The 17,646-nt window shown below is 34.1% G+C and overlaps 1 protein-coding gene across 1 annotated transcript in view; it reads right to left on the reverse strand.

The window, feature by feature from the left end:
• Nucleotides 1-8,080: 8,080 nt before the first annotated feature.
• LOC111046381 (UDP-N-acetylglucosamine--peptide N-acetylglucosaminyltransferase 110 kDa subunit) overlaps nucleotides 8,081-17,646 on the reverse strand; it is a gene marked incomplete in the record, with an annotated part of 151,924 nt that continues 142,358 nt past the window's right edge. The window contains 4 exon segments of the mRNA XM_039431334.1: nucleotides 8,081-10,118; nucleotides 13,171-13,411; nucleotides 16,457-16,625; nucleotides 17,057-17,076. Of these exon segments, the coding sequence (XP_039287268.1) occupies nucleotides 9,947-10,118; nucleotides 13,171-13,411; nucleotides 16,457-16,625; nucleotides 17,057-17,076 (602 nt within the window).

The raw sequence follows: 17,646 nt of genomic DNA on the forward strand, positions 1-17,646 counted from the left end.
ATACATAGCCCGAATATCAATAAAATCTGGAAGATTTGCATTTTGCATTCATGAAAAGCATGAATATTATACAGGGTGATTCATAATTATGGTAAAATAATTTAATACGTGATAGTAGAGGTAAAAATAAGAAAAAAAGTTCCTATAAACATATATCCATAAACGCTTCATTAGCGAGCTATACAGGGTGAAAGATTTAGCCCGGAATTCAGTCCCTCTGGTGAAATACACCGATGCTGAATAGCTTCTAGACTAGTTTTATTAAATTTTTCAGATATTTTTCCATATGAATCCAGCATAAGTTTTTCAAAAACTAGTCCCCAAACAATTCAACTGAATTCCGGGCGAAATCTTTCACCCTGTATAGCTCGCTAATGAAGCGTTTATGGATTATGTTTATAAGAACTTTTTTTCTTATTTTTACCTCTACTATCACGTATTAAATTATTTTACCATAATTATGAATCACTCTGTATACTTATGTCCATGGAAATGTTTTGACTAAATCCAAGTGTCTCAGATTCGGCTGAAATTTTCACCATAAATAAATTTTGATCTGACAAATGTCGGAGCCAAATTTGGTGCCCCTAGCTAAAGAAAAATCCCTGAATAAAAAAACATTATGGATTTTTGCAAAAACGGTCAAAAATTAAAATCGCTCAAACTCTCAGGAAAGAAATTGATTGGTAGCATGGACTAACCATCGTTAGTCACACTGATACAAGAAGTATCTCAGATTTGGCTGAAATTTTGTTCATATGTCCTGAACGGTGAGGAATTTTGCAAATATGATTCCAGATTCGTGTTTCTCACATCAAAGACCATAAGATCACAAAGTTCAAGCAATTTTCATTTTTCACAAAAAATTGATTGGAAGCATGGACTAACCTAACCATCGTGAACCACACTGAGACAAGAAGTATCTCAGATTTGGCTGAAATGTTGTCATATCTCCTGAACGGTAAGGAATTTAGCAAATATGATTCCAGATTCATGTTTTTCGCATGAAAGACCCTAAGAACAAAGAGTTTAAGCGATTTCCATTTTTCACAAAAAATTGATTGGAAGTATCGTGAACCACACTGAGACAAGAAGTATCTCAGATTTGACTGAAATTTTGTTATATCTCCTGAACGGTGAGGAATTTTGCAAATATGATTCCAGATTCGTGTTTCTCGCATCAAAGACCATAAGATCACTAAGTTTGAGCGATTTTCATTTTTCACAAAAAATTGATAGGAAGCATGGACATCGTGAGACACACAGAGACAAAAAGTATATTAGATTTGGCGCTAATTTGCACAATAGATGGAACTTGACCTGAGAAATGTCGGAGCCAAATTTGGCACTCCAGCTACTTATACAGTATGAGTTATGTGGCTTCAAACATGAAATTTGCAAATTTTCAAACGGCCATATCTAATGAACGGTAAGGAATTTCGCCAATGTGATGACATTATATTGTTTCTCTCGTCAAATATTAATTATATCATTGCTGAGAGTTTTAGCGATTTTAATTAATTTTTGGATTCATGAAAAATGTTGCTTTTTTCTGCTGTGCTGTTCTAATTCTCATCCAATACATATGAGCTCAGTAGTCACAAAAATCCTGAGAAATTTGAATTTCCCGCTCAAATCAGTCATGTTTCTGTTACCCTGGTAGTATTTTAGTTGGTTTTTAATTCTGTACCAGGGATTCAGAACATTTGAAGAGGTAGCAGGGTTTTCAACGCCTTCCAATGTGAGCATAGGCAACCGGCAACACTGATCTAGTTTGTGTACATCTTGCATGTTTCTGATGCCCTGGTAGAAATCTGGTCATTTCTAATATGCAAATGAGCTGCTATTTGAGCGGGAAATTCAAATTTCTCATTTTTTATACTATTTGAGCGGGAAATTCAAATTTCTTATGATTAGCGGGAAATTCAAATTTCACATGATTTATACCACCATTTGAGCGGGAAATTCAAATTTCTCATGATTAGCGGGAAATTAAAATTTCTCATGATTTATACTATTTGAGCGGGAAATTCAAATTTCTCATGATTTATACTATTTGAGCGGGAAATTCAAATTTCTCATGATTAGCGGGAAATTCAAATTTCTCATGATTTATACTATTTGAGCGGGAAATTCAAATTTCTCATGATTTATGTGACTACTGATCAAATCAAATCAAATCAAATCGTTTATTGCACAAAAATATATACAGAATACAACTGAAAGGAAATTGACAACATTGTGCTACACGTCGGCAAAAGAAAACTTGTACGCCGACGTGGAGTCTTAATATAACTTATTCACTTATACATTAATATTATTATATAAAATGATCCTACAATATTATAATATAGGCTAACAGTAATTAACATTCAACCAACTAAATATTCCATTCTAAGAAATAACAATAAATTAAAGATATACATAAAGCTGAATTCAAGATTCATACAACATCAATCAATATTAAACCAAATCATTAATTGAATAAAAATAATTTTCTTTCACCCAGGTATGGAAATCTTTTATTTTAGGTTTCTTTAACAACCATCCTCTTGGAACTTTATTATAGAGTTTATTTCTCAAATATGAAATACTTCTACGGGATAGGGTGCTATCAACTCTTTCAATTGTGATTAAGTTTTGAGCGACTTGTCTAGTTACTCTTTGAAAATTTTGAATATTTTTTAATTTGAGCACATGTTTCTTAATAGTCTTTAAAATGAACAATTGTCTTATAGTGAACAGATTGGAATTTTGAAACAATGTGACACTTTGGAAATCTCTCGGATACCTCATTATTGTTTTGATAACTAACTTTTGTAAAACAAATAGAGGTTTTAAAGTTGAATCAAAAGTTCCTCCCCATATAGAATTACCATACTGAACTAAGGATTGGAATAGAGCAAAATAAACAGATTTTAGTAATTTTAGACTCAAAATACTTCTAAGCATGTACATTTTTAAATTGACCACCCTTAATTTTCTACAAAGGTAGCTAATCTGAGGTGACCAGCGTAGATGCTTATCAACAAAAATACCAAGATACTTGTAATTGTTTACACTCTCAATAACCTCATTGCAAGAATCACATGGATACATGTTACAAGCATTATTCAAACAAAGCCTGTTCATATCTAGATCTCCTCTTGTTGTTGGACTGAAGGTCATACATTTTGTTTTACCAAGATTTAGTCTCAAATAATTACATTTTAGCCACTGAGAAACCTTATAGTAACCCACTTTTGTTTGCTTGATAACATCTTCCCAGGAACCTTCTTGGAAGATAAGTGCTGTGTCATCAGCAAAACAAATTGTCTTAGACCCAACTGAGTCCAGTACACTAGGCAGGTTATTAACATAGATCAAAAATAAAACTGGTCCCAATACAGTCCCTTGAGGTAGACCCCATGTCACATCTCTAATCTCACTATTACTACCACCACAGCTACTGAGCTCATTTGTATTTTAGAAATGTAACAGGAAGTTAAAACATAGCAAGTGGTAACTGAGGCATCACCGATTAATGCTTACACACATTAAATACTATGTGTTTAGTTGAGTTGATAATGTATCTTTATTTTCAATTTCATCAAATGTAAGACTTCAATTTGGTACCAAAATCAAACAAATCCGACCATCCTTTTGGAGTTTCCAAGATAATTTATGTCATTTGAATTCTGGAAACAGACTAAAAAAAATACAATTACAATATTGAATATATTTAAAATATACAATATTAATTTTAATCATGGTCTAAACCATCGTGAAACACTGAAAAAAAAGTATCTCAGATTTGGCTGAAATTTGGTCATATCTCCTGAACGGTGAGGAATTTTGCAAATATGATTACAAATTCGTGTTCCTCGCATGAAAGACCATTAGATCATCAAGTTTGAGCTATTTTCATTTTTCACAAAAAATTAAATTGGTAGCATGGAATATAACCATTGTGAACCACACTGAGACAAGAAGTATCTCAGATTTGGCTGAAATTTTTTCATATCTCCTGAACGGTAAGGAATTTTGCAAATATGATTCCAGATTCGTGTTTCTCGCATCAAAGACCATAAGATCACTAAGTTTGAGCGATTTTCATTTTTTACAAAAAATTGATTGGAAGCATCGTGAGACACACAGAGACAAAAAGTATCTTAGATTTGGCGCCCAATTGCACAATAGATGGAATTTGACCTGAGAAATGTTGGAGCCAAATTTGTCACTCCAGCTACTATCTATACAGGATGAGTTATGCAGCTTCAAACATGAATGAAATTTGCAAATTTTCAAACGGCCATATCTAATGAACAGTAAGGAATTTCGCCAATGTGATGACATTATATTGTTTCTCTCGTCAAATTAATTATATCATTGCTGAGAGTTTTAGCGATTTTAATTAATTTTTGGATTCATGAAAAATGTTGCTTTTTTCTGCTGTGCTGTTCTAATTCTCATCCAATACATATGAGCTCAGTAGTCACAAAAATCCTGAGAAATTTGAATTTCCCGCTCAAATCAGTCAGTACCTCTTGCATGTTTCTGTTGCTCTGGTAGTATTTTAGTTGGTTTTAATTCTGTACCAGGGATTCAGAACACTTGAAGATGTAGCAGGGTTTTTCAACGCCTTCCAATGCAAGGATAGGCAACCCGCAACACTGATCTAGTTTGTGTACCTCTTGCATGTTTCTGATGCCCTGGTAGAAATCTGGTCATTTCTAATAGCTACTTGAGCGGGAAATTCAAATTTCTCATGAGTGACTGACTCATTGTATTTGTATTTAGCTCATTTGTATTTTAGAAATGTAACAGGAAGTTAAAACATAGCAAGTGGTAACTGAGGCATTACCGATTAATGCTTACACACATTAAATACTATATGTGTTTAGTTCAGTTGATAATGTATCTTTATTTTCAATTTCATCAAATGTAAGACTTTATTTAATTGGGTACCAAAATCAAACAAATCCGACTATCCTTTCGGAGTTTCCAAAAAAATTAACATCATTTGAATTCTGGAAACAGACGAAAAAAATTACAATTACAATATTGAATATATTTAAAATATAAAATTACAATAATGATTGTAATCATGGTCTAAACCATCGTGAAACACTGAAACAAAAAGTATCTCAGATTTGGCTGAGATGTTTTTCGCATCAAAGACCAAGAGATCACAGAATTTGATCGATTTTTACTTCTCACAAAAAATTGATGAAAATCATAGACAATCAATGAAAATCGTGAACCACACTGAGACAAGAAGTATCTCAGATTTGGCTGGAATTTGTTCATATCTCCTGAACGTTGAGGAATTTTGCAAATATGATTCCAGATTCGTGTTTCTCGAATCAGAGATCACAAAGTTTGAGTAATTTCTATTCTTCACAAAAAATTGATTGGTAGCATGGACTCGTGAACCACACTGAGACAAGAAGTAACTCACATTTGGCTGAAATTTGGTCATATCTCCTGAACGGTAAGAAATTTTGCAAACATGATTCCAGATTCGTGTTTCTCGCATAAAAGACTATAAGATCAAGTTTGAAAGATTTTTAATTTCCACGAAAAATTGATGATTATTATGGACTAACCATTGTGAAACACACTTAGACGGAAAGTAACTCAAATTTGGTTGAAATTTCTTCATATCTCCTGAACGGTAAGGAATTTTACAAAATAATTTGATTCCAGATTCGTGTTTCTCGCATAAAAGATCATAAGATCACCAAGTTTGAGCGATTTTTAATTTCCACGAAAAATTGATGATGATTATTATGGACTAACCATTGTGAAACACACTTAAGGCCGTTTTCACAGTAACAGTTTAAACTAAATTTCATTTATACCGGATTAAATCCGTATCAAGTCTTGTTTTTATTATTTGTTTCATTTTGAGTTTAAGTCACCAGCTGATTAAATTCAGTATAAGCTTTGACTGTGCAAACGGTCCTTAGACGGAAGTAACTCAGATTTGGCTGAAATTTTGTCATATCTTCTGAACGGTAAGGAATTTTACAAAATAATATAATTCCAGATTCGTGTTTCTCGAATCAAAGACCATAAGATTACGGAGTTAGAGCGATTTTTATTTTTCACAAAAAATTGATGATTATTATGGACTAACCACTTCGTGGTTAGTCCATAATAAGCCAACACCTGTAATCAATCTGTCTTCCAAAGAATCCGAGATCCTATTTATTGACCGAGGAAGTGAGGTCTAAGATTCAAGTCGACGGTTTGGCATTTCTCTTAATGTTTATATGTTGCGCATTTACGGCGATATGCGGAAATAGATTTTCATTAAATTTGACAGGTATGTTCCTTTTTTAATTGCGCGTCGACGTATATCCAAGGTTTTTAGAAATTTTGCATCACAAGGATAATATAAAAGGAAAAAGGAGCCTCCTTCATACGCCAATATTAGAGTAAAAATCAGACTATAGAATTATTCATCATAAATCAGCTGTTTAGTGGACTATAATACTACCCGTTCAAAAACATCGTACATCTTGAAAATATATCTCTTTCCATCAACGTTGTAGACAGTAGTTGCAGCCAGACCTGATAACAGCGCTCACACTCACATTCCGGGACGACACGTCACGGTACGATAGGACAGAAAGCTCTATGTTTATTTAGGATTTTTTCTAGACATTTTAAATTGATAAATTATTTATTAATTTTTGAGAAAACAACAGGTCTTATCTTCTTGAATTTTGTTTGTCTGTGAATATTTTTGAGAGCTTTTTGTGTAGTTGAGAAGTTGATATTGTGGTAATTATTGATATTGAATGAAAAAGACTAAGAAATTGTCAAGAAAAGATAAACTAGAAATTATTTATCAGAGATTGACAATGGTGTAATAACCGAAACCGGTCTTTCTAATTATCAATAAATCAGTGGTTTTTTGACAATTTCTTAGTCCTTTTCATTTAATTTTTGAGAGCATTGACAGCTATAGTGAGGTCCACGTTATAATGGCAGTGGAGAAAGATATAGTGAGGTCCACGTTATAATGGCAGTGGAGAAAGATATAGTGAGGTCCACGTTATAATGGCAGTGGAGAAAGATATAGTGAGGTCCACGTTATAATGGCAGTGGAGAAAGATATAGTGAGGTCCACGTTATAATGGCAGTGGAGAAAGATAGGCGAACAACGTCGTTGCTGTTCTTCTGTGTTGTCAATGCCTTCCATAGAAGGTAGCTGATACAGGTTTATTGATGTAATATTAACTGTTCATTCTCGTTTAAAATAATCAATTATATTTTTCAATAATTTCATAATGAATTTTTAAATGAAATATTTTGTTAATCATCAATTTTACACTGTTAAAGACGATTTGGCAACCGAGCAAAGCGAGAAAGAGATAGCGCTATCCACTTTGTTAAATAATAGATCATTGCTAATCAAACACTGCCATTATAACGTGGACCTCACTATACAACGATTGGCGGCTACATATTTAAAACTACGATCATAGAATTGTATAATTTTATGTTACAGTGAATAACTCACCCTGTGATGTAGCGAAACATCTCTATAATATTATAGCAGGTCTAATATTATAGCACACCACTTGTTAGGTCAACCTCTATCCATAGCTCGACTATCAACAAAATCTGGAAGATTTGCATCTTTCATGAAATCCATGAATACATCTTGTATTTTTGCAAAAATTAAAATCTCAACTCTCAGGAACTCAGGAATGATAGTACTATAGTGAGGTCCACGTTATAATGACAGTAGATAAAGATAGAAGAATAGCGATGCCGATTCTCTGAATTAATTAATTATATTTCTACACTGTCAAAAACATAAATGGCATCGTTGTGGACCTAGAAAAGGATAGTACTACCGGCTTTGTCGAATGATAGACAAGGATAGCAAAACCAAAGTTGATCAAATACTGTCATTATAACGTGGACCTCACTATAGACGAGAGGAAATAATATGTCATCACATTGGCGATATTCACTCCTATTCCTGAGCTATAAGCATTTGAAGCTTCATGGGATACTCATGTAATATGGACGAATAGATTTATATGGTTCTTCAGGAAAAGTAATACAAAATAACAACAAATCAACTCGAAAGGCTTATTTAATTATTTATATCATACATAGTTATAATTCAAGGCATACATAACTTGAGGCAACACATGCATTTCTAAACTGGTGTCAACATTGTATATCATATATCTGCAGTTTTATCAACACCTTCTAACAAAATGACACTTCAGTTTTTATCAAAAAAACTCTAATAATATCATACAGCGGATAAATAAAGGTGCCTATCAATCTCAACTTCTTGTATCCCAAATTGTATTTCAATCAACAATTTATAGAAGTATCTTAATTATACGATAAATTCAGATAATTGGTTGGTAAATCTCTTTGGATTTCGAAAATCAATAGTTTATCAGATAGAATATGAGCAGTATTTTTGCCCAAGTGTGTAGGTACAATATTGATACATACCCTATTATAGCTAAAATGACTGACCCTATATTAAACTAAACCTGGGGCCTGTTTCATAAAAGTTACAAGTCCTGTAATACAGGAGAATCACCATTCCAATTACATGCTCAATATAGCCGATAAAATCAGCTGTTCCTGTATTACAGGACTTCTAAATTTTTATGAAACAGGCCCCAGTATAAGCTTTATTCCCTGTGGAATAAACGGATTTACATAGTGAAACAAATCTGAACTATTCATTCAATCTGAAAATCTGCATAAATATTTTTTGAGTTTGTATTTCCTAACGAATATACATTGTGAAATAATCTAGAATCCCATTTCCAACTGTAGATTGAAACAAATTCAAGGACACTTGAACAATTATCGAATATTGACAAGCACCTCAACAGTGTATGTACATCGCACAATAACCATATTGTGTCATCATCAACACATCAATAGATGATTATCAAAAAATACACTAACTCGATGAAAACAGCTAGATTATTTTTTTCTTTGATAAGAGACCAACAACAACACAGGAGACAAAATGTTACGCAATAAAATAATAAAATTACACTGATATTTAAAAAGTCAACACACATATTTTATAAGCTCATTCACTAGGTGTCAGTAGATACAAAAAAGAAACTCTGACAGAAGAGGAGATACAGAAGAAGCTCTGAATCACAACTCCTCTTCCGAATACAGTATCCAACGAAAGCTGTAACAGCCTAAGACCAAAGATTCTTCATTAAATTTGCAACAAAAATAACTATTAAATGATTCTTATATCGACCTCAATTTTTGAGATCTGTAGATTTTTTGAAAAACTTCAATAACTAGCAAACTATCAGTCAAAATCTAATTTGTGAAGGATATGGTTGGAATAAGGAGGAAATTTCCAATAAGATTTATATTTTTTTCTTTGTTTGACGTTTTAGAACTTTTTGTGAGCATTCAAACTTTTGAAATTTGACTTTGAACTCAACCAATGTACTTATTTCAACTTTGAGCGCTCATAAAAATTTCAAAAAAGTCAACACATTATAAGATTCTTACTGGGAATTTCTTCCTCTTTTCAACAACCATATCCTTAGAATTGAATTTTGTATGATATTTTTCTAGTTATTAACGTCTTTTGATAGATCTCGAAACCTAATGTCGATATAAGAAACTCTTTAATAGACATTTATGTTGCAAATTTTAGGTAGATTCTTTGGTCTTTGGCTGTTACACATTTCGTGAGACACTCTGTGTACTAGTAGATACAGAAGAAGGATTCTGGCGCTCTGAACCAGAACTCCACTTCTTTATCTACTAGTAGATAGAAAACAGGAACTCTAGCGCTCTGGCACAAGTTTCTCTGCCGTAGATACAATAGAAGAGCACTGGCGAGTTTCTCTTTGGAACCTACCGCTATTCACTCACTCACACACACAATAATCTCACTTTTTCACGGAGCATGCGCACAAGACAGTCAGTCTGTTTAAGCAGATAATGTTGACTCGCTGGCTCGAATGTGATCGGGCTTTTCTCCGCGCGCATATCTCCGCCACATGACGTCATAGAGCTGCTGCATGCCCTGAGCATACTTCCAGCAATTGAAGAGCGGACTCTCCGTACGCGCTCGCCACACCTCCGCGCGAGTTGCCTTCAAACTGAAATAGAACAAGAAATTCGATTAGCTAAACTCTATAGAGGATTTACAGAGAACATCTATAGAGAAAATTGTGATGCAAACAAGATTTAGCTCCAAGTTGTTACAGTAGGCGTCTCGTAGCTTTGCCTCAGTGACTTTGAAACAGCATTCAGGCAAGGTATGTTTCGCGTGGTAATATTCACGGCTTTGGAGACCCTAGATCACTACATAGCTTCCTTGAAGGAAGCTCCCTACACACAGAGATTCTTCATGAATGAGAGAGTTGCAACGTATCACCACCAATGGAAAGAGCATGTTGAATGAATGTCAGCTGATAGGCTGTCTTGTGCTAAAAGGACGTACGGTAACTTCAAAAAGCTCTTTGTGTATCTTTTCGGTTGCAACACGTTGCTTTTGAGAAGATACAAAAGAGCATCTGTTGCTTATGGAAAGATACATTAAAGCTCCTTGTGTATCTTTTCGGAAGCAACACGTTGCTTTTGAGAAGATACAAAAGAGCATCTGTTGCTTATGGAAAGATACATTAAAGCTCCTTGTGTATCTTTTCGGAAGCAACACGTTGCTTTTGAGAAGATACAAAAGAGCATCTGTTGCTTATGGAAAGATACATTAAAGCTCCTTGTGTATCTTTTCGGTTGCAACACGTTGCTTTTGAGAAGATACAAAAGAGCATCTGTTGCTTATGGAAAGATACATTAAAGCTCCTTGTGTATCTTTTCGGAAGCAACACGTTGCTTTAGAGAAGATACAAAAGAGCATCTGTTGCTTATGGAAAGATACATTAAAGCTCAATCCAATAACAGGACTTCTTTTGCAATGGATTTTCAAAACTATACTATAATGAGGACTTCATGCTACGACTTCAACATTATAACACGGGTTTTGATGCTGGTGGCATCAAGATTAAAAAACACGGTTTCTGATGCTGGCTGCAGGTTTCAGTTTATCAAGTTTTCAATCCGTCAAGATCTCAGATTATCAAGTTTTCAGTACGTCATGTTATCAGTTTGTCAAGTTTTCAATTCGCCAAGTTTTTAGTTTGTCATGTTTACAGAACCGTATTTCAAGTCTACTGTTCACTCTCTATTGACCTAATTTTATTTCAAACTTTCTACCATAAAGGCTAGTTGGTTGATTTCTAACCTCAAATCAAGTCAGCAATGTGATACTTTAATTGAATGGTCGTAGATAAAATAGTGTATACAACAGTTTCATAACGTCTTTAAAGCACTCGTGAGATGCCGCCCGGTTTCTCAGTCGTTCCATAAACTGTTTATCCATTCAATAACTTTATTGAACCGATAAGCATGAGAAATGCGTTTCTGGAATGCTCCGTAAACTTATTGAATCCATAAATCTCTCGATAAACTATAGTGCCAATATCCAGCCTATAACTATTTGAATGGATAAATGTGTCAAATTTTCGGAATAGGTCAAATTTTCGGTTGCAATAATACAATTAAGTGTAGGTCACCAGTATTTTAAAAATAAAACAGATTCAAAGTTGTACTATATATTTAGCATTGCTAGCCCTTATCTGATGTCAGCCTTCTTGTTTTGGAGACATCAGTCAAAAGATGTCAGTACCGTAGAAAATAACCTTTAACTCAACCTCACAACAAACAGCTTGGAATAAACAACCAAGATTTGATTGGTTACCATAACATCAAGGCCCGGTTGCTTAAAAGCCGGTTAAATTTTAACCATGATTAATTATTTCACGAGAGCCAATTAGAGAAGGCTTTTTGAGAAGACGTATTCTCTGATTGGTTCTCGTGGGATTAATCACGATTAAAATTTAACCGGCTTTTGTGCAACCGGCACAAAGTTTGTTTACGAAAGTGGCCGGTTTGGGATCATGCCATGTTTTATTTATATTTATTTATTTATATATTACATGTCATAGGCCATTACAAGAAAAGCATGGACAATTGTCATACAAAAATCAGTCAATAAAAACATAACTTAATCTAGCAATACAAGTTCTTATTTCTAAACAATGCATTATATTAAGATGACAAAAGTAACTATGACTATGATGCACACTATTATAGATACCAGTAACACAAAAAACAAACATTTATAGATAAAAAATAAAATAGTAGAGTACGGTACTAAAATATAGTCAGTCTATCAGCCTCTTTCACATAGTAATTAATATTGAAAATGTTGAAAGGAAGGCCTAGGATTTAATTTATGAGTGCCTGCCAACTATACGGACACTCCTCAATCAACCAGTCCTTCTTTTGAACAGGCCAAGTGATTGAGCCTCCTTTAACAGGGTTGGCAACGAATTAAAAACCTTTATACTTTTATGCTCCGTACTTTGTTCATAAAATGCTGTTTTGTCATAAAATGTTGCCTGATTCATTGAACAGATAAATGATTTCACAATAATAATAATTTATCATTTATATTATTTATGGTTAAATCTTAACCATGATTAATTTCACGAGAGCCAATTAGAGAAGGCTTTTTAAGAAGACGTATTCTCTGATTGGTTCTCGTGGGATTAATCACGATTAAAATTTAACCGGCTTTTGTGCAACCGGCACCAAGTTTGTTTACGGAAGTGGCCGGTTTGAGGTCATGCCATGTTGCCAGATTCAATGAACAGATAAATCGTTCCATAGCTATGGATTCTGTAAATATGTTTAAGAAACCAATAAAAATTTATTGAATACATAAAGTTATTGTTTAGTGTTAAGTTATAGGTAAGTTAGTGGACGGTTTGGGATCATGTCATGTTGCCAGATCTATTTAAATCGTTTCATAGCTATGGATTCTATAAATATGTTTGAGAAACCAATAACAATTTATTGAATACATAAAGTTATTGCTTAGTGTTAAGTTATAGCTTTAGTGTTGTTTATTGAACGACTGAGAAACCGGACATATGATTCACGCGTTCGCTCGGTATGCTCGCCCTCTTGTATCTCAACTCTACATCCAACTCGTGCGTTAAAAGTACCCTCATTATAAAACTGTTGTATAAACTACTATTTGGGACAAATAAAGATTTTATTTGAATAATGAATGATAGTACTCACAATTCGCGATCAGTGCCAAGTCTGATGGCAATCTGCTGATACTCCTGACGGGTGCGAGCAATCAGTTCCGGACAGCCGAGTGTGGCCAGCTGGGAGGCGGCGACACGCGACGCCAGTGTCTCGCCTGGAAGGGTGACCACCGGAGTGCCCGTCCACAGCACGTCCATCGAGGTGGTGTGTCCGTTGCAGAGAGGCGTGTCCAGACAAACGTCGGCCAACTGGCCTCGTCTTACGTGCTCCTCTGAAAAACGGAAAAATGTTGAATGAAAAGTTGGAAAAATTATCAAAAAATACATGGATATGCTATTATTAGAAGGTAATCAGATAATGGAATATAAAAATAGTAAAACTAAAAGACAAGTAGAGAAAATGATCTGAAAAACGGAAAAATGTTGAATGAAAAGTTGAAAAAATTATCAAAAAATACATGAATATGGTACTATTAGAAGGTTACAGATAATGGAAAATAAAAATAGTAAAACTAAAAGACAAGTAGAGAAAATGATCGAGAAAGAGATCAATCAATCAATTTATTCAGCCTAAAGATACAAGGCGAATATAAAGCCAAGTCACAAAGTATTTTGTAAGATTACAATACGATAGATAAATAATAATGTAATAATTTCATTTTCATCTCATTTATTTGCAATACAAATGACACTAATGTAATAACATAATAATAATAATAATATAATAATAATAATAATAATAATAATAATAATAATAATAATAATAATGTCTCTGGTCGAGGGTACAACACGACCAGAGGAGTTTATTCAAATTATAGACATGATTACAAAAAGCATTTGAGCTAAAATTATTTACAAAGTATTAATACAATTGGTTGATTATTTGCTGATCTAAGAAATGTGGCCCCCACTATATATGAATATGTGTCGGGATGCCACTAAAATATGCTATCATCAGAATGTTACAGATAATGGAAATAAAAATAGTAAAACGAGAAGAAAAGTTGAGAAAATAATCAAGAAAGACATGAATATGCTATTATTGGAAGGTTACAGATATCTATACCATAAAAAAGGAAACAACTGGCTTATACACGTACTGGATGGGAAAATTATTTTTGACGCATCATCACGTCTGAACCACTGGACTGATTAACTTGAAATTTTGCATATGGATTCTAAATTAACCGAGGATGTTTATAGGCCAATTTTCAATTCTTCAAGATTTCAGTAGGTCAAGTTCTCAGTTTGTCAAGCTTTAAATTAAACTCTTGCGGAGAACGGGTTACCTGCTAGTTAAAAATGTAGCTAACTATTGAATGAATTTAACAAAAATGAACTGGTAATTTACCAGTTCTTTCGCAAAGAACTGATTAATTTAATCATTGGTTGGTATTGTGATGAAATGCGCATTGAATATTGAAACGTGAACTTGAACTCGAATTTGACTTGAAAGTTACCAGTAATTTTTGTTTGACAAACAATGATTGTCCAAACTTTTTAAAATGTTTGTCCCTGAGCTCCTCAACAAACATGTTTGTCGAACATATGTTCAGTGTGGATACGGCTATAGACCTTATAGTAATCACTCACACAACTTTACTTGCCGTTATGAAAATTGATCACCTGACGCTAGTGTTCCCGCGCATCTCAAGTCTACTATTCAAAGATTTAGGCATGGCTTTTCCAGACATCTGTGTAATCCACTTGTCAGCTGATTGATTACGAATAATAAATTCTAGAGTCTGATTAATCCTACCTTTAGAGTAGATTATATAATTATACTAGCCGTCAGGCTCGCTTCGCTCGCCATATCCGTCTAGCCAGGGGGCTCCGCCCCCTGGACCCCCGACTGGATCGTCCAAGAATAAGATCAGCAGGCTCGCTTCGCTCGCCTGCATTTTTCATTTGAGCATTTTTATCATATGTTAGGACAATCCAGTCGGGGGTCCAGACTAAACGTCTGGCTAAACGGATATGGCGAGCAAAGCGAGCCTGCCGGCTAGAAATATAATATTCCCAGGATTGAAGTAGCAGTGCCCAATCAATTTTTCCGCGATAAATGCATTTAAATCTTCAACTTGGTGCCAACCTAACAAAGTCAACTCAACTTAATGCCAACCTGACAAAATTATTAATTTAGTTGCCAGTTAACAACTGTTTCGAAAAGGTACTCTATCTAGATTATAGTTCTATAGTAACATATAATACGGAAATTTCAATTATAATTAAGAGATTGGGAGAAGAAGAATATACATGCTAAAAGACGAACTTTAAACCCTTAAAAACAACCCTTAGAGTTAAAATATTGGCAAAAGATTTCTTAGTGCGCCTCTAAAGGGCCAACTGAACAAATCTACCAAATTTGAACGTTTATGTTCCGGTAGATTTTTAGTTCTGCGAGTTAGTGAGTGAGTCAGTCAGTCAGTCAGTCAGTGAGTGAGTGCCATTTCGCTTTTATATATATAGATATCATCTACTCTAAAGATAGGATTAATCAGACTCTATAATTTATTATTCATAATCAATCAGCTGACAAGTGGATTAGACAGATGTCTGGAAAAGCCATGCCTATTACTATAAGGTCTATAGCCGTATCCACACTGAACATATGTTCGACAAACATGTTTGTTGAGGAGCTCAGGGACAAACATTTTAAAAACATTTTAAAATGTTTTTCCAAACATTCTCAGTGTTTGCTGTAAAACATAAAACCTATTCTCCCCACTTACAAATATTTTGTTTGGTGACGCGTTCACACTGGCCATGGGCAAACATTGTTTGTCAAACATAATAAAATTCGCCCAAACTTTTTCAACAAACATGTTTGTGGAACATTTGTTCAGTGTGGACACGGCTTATGGTTTCAATGTTTCGTTATGCAGTCATTTTATTATTATGCGTGCCTATCAGTATCAATATTCTCACATTTGAAAAAACAAATCTAATGGGTGATTAAAAATAAATTAAATGAACTAAATAATGCAGAAGAAATTATAAATATTTTGATTGAAAAAAAAAATTAATTTTCAAATATTATCATCAGATGGAAAGATTATCACGGAACTGGATGAATTATCATATGGAATACAATTGAAGCGTGAACTGAGTTTGTTAACATAGCAAACAGGTGACATCAGAGATACTTGTGGATGAGAAAACTGCGTGAGGTCTACTGTTCACAGAACTACTAGTTGGACCCTTAGCTTACCTGCTAGTTTCCAATAACTGACGATCGATACAATTGAAGAGAGTTCTTATTATTCTTGCATCATCCTGTATTCATAATATTATTTTTTAAGGGAAAAGTAACGTACCTTTGGCGGCTACGTTGCTGAATAGCAGCTTGCCAGCGGGCACACCCAACCTGGCAACTGCCGCCTGTAGACTGGCCTCTCCGACGGCCGGGAAACGCAGTAGCCAAAGCACTGAGTTGGGCACTGCCTTCAGAATATTCGCCCACATCTGCAGCGTAGGCGGGTCGATCTAACACACACAAAACATTCAAATAGTCCTCAAAACCAACAAACACAAATACCGATTGAAAAGTTTCATCAAAGAGAAAATAGCATGAGATATCCCATAGTATAGCAACATTTTTATTCAACAATTCTCCCAAATTCTAATAATTTAATGTAATAATTTAAATGTAAAGTTATGGAAAAATTATTCTCATAGATGTAGCCTACTGTTGTCAATCAGTTATGGCATTGATAATATCACATGGTATTGAGCAATGATTGTCAGATTAGCGTTTTATTAAAAGTTCACTTTGGTTGTTTTGGTTTGTAGCCGGATGGGATATTTTGTTTTTGCCTTTGTATTCATTATTTGCTTTCTAATAATCTTATTGTTCGTATTTTTATCATTTTGCAATATAGTTTTTTTTTAATATCGAAAATGAACTAACAGCTAGCGCACAAGTTCGTTTTGCTAGCTGTGCCAATTTATTCATTAGAAATGTATTATTCGCATTTGTTGTAATCACATTTCTATGATTATGTATCTATTGTATATTTAAGTTATTATTGTATTAATAATTTGAAATATTTAAAGTGATTTTGTTTGGTGACGCGTTCACACTGGCCATGGGCAAACATTGTTTGTCAAACAAAAATTACTGTTTTTCCAAACATTCTCAGTGTTTGCTGTAAAACATAAAACCTATTCTCCCCACTTACAAATATTTTGTTTGGTGACGCGTTCACACTGGCCACGGGCAAACATTGTTTGTCAAACAAAAATTACTGTTTTTCCAAACATTCTCAGTGTTTGCTGTAAAACATAAAACCTATTCTCCCCACTTACAAATATTTTGTTTGGTGACGCGTTCACACTGGCCATGGGCAAACATTGTTTGTCAAACAAAAATTACTGTTTTTCCAAACATTCTCAGTGTTTGCTGTAAAACATAAAACCTATTCTCCCCACTTACAAATATTTTGTTTGGTGACGCGTTCACACTGGCCATGGGCAAACATTGTTTGTCAAACAAAAATTACTGTTT

This window comes from Nilaparvata lugens, chromosome 6, assembly GCF_014356525.2.
Source record: "Nilaparvata lugens isolate BPH chromosome 6, ASM1435652v1, whole genome shotgun sequence".
NCBI classification, from domain to species: domain Eukaryota; kingdom Metazoa; phylum Arthropoda; class Insecta; order Hemiptera; family Delphacidae; genus Nilaparvata; species Nilaparvata lugens.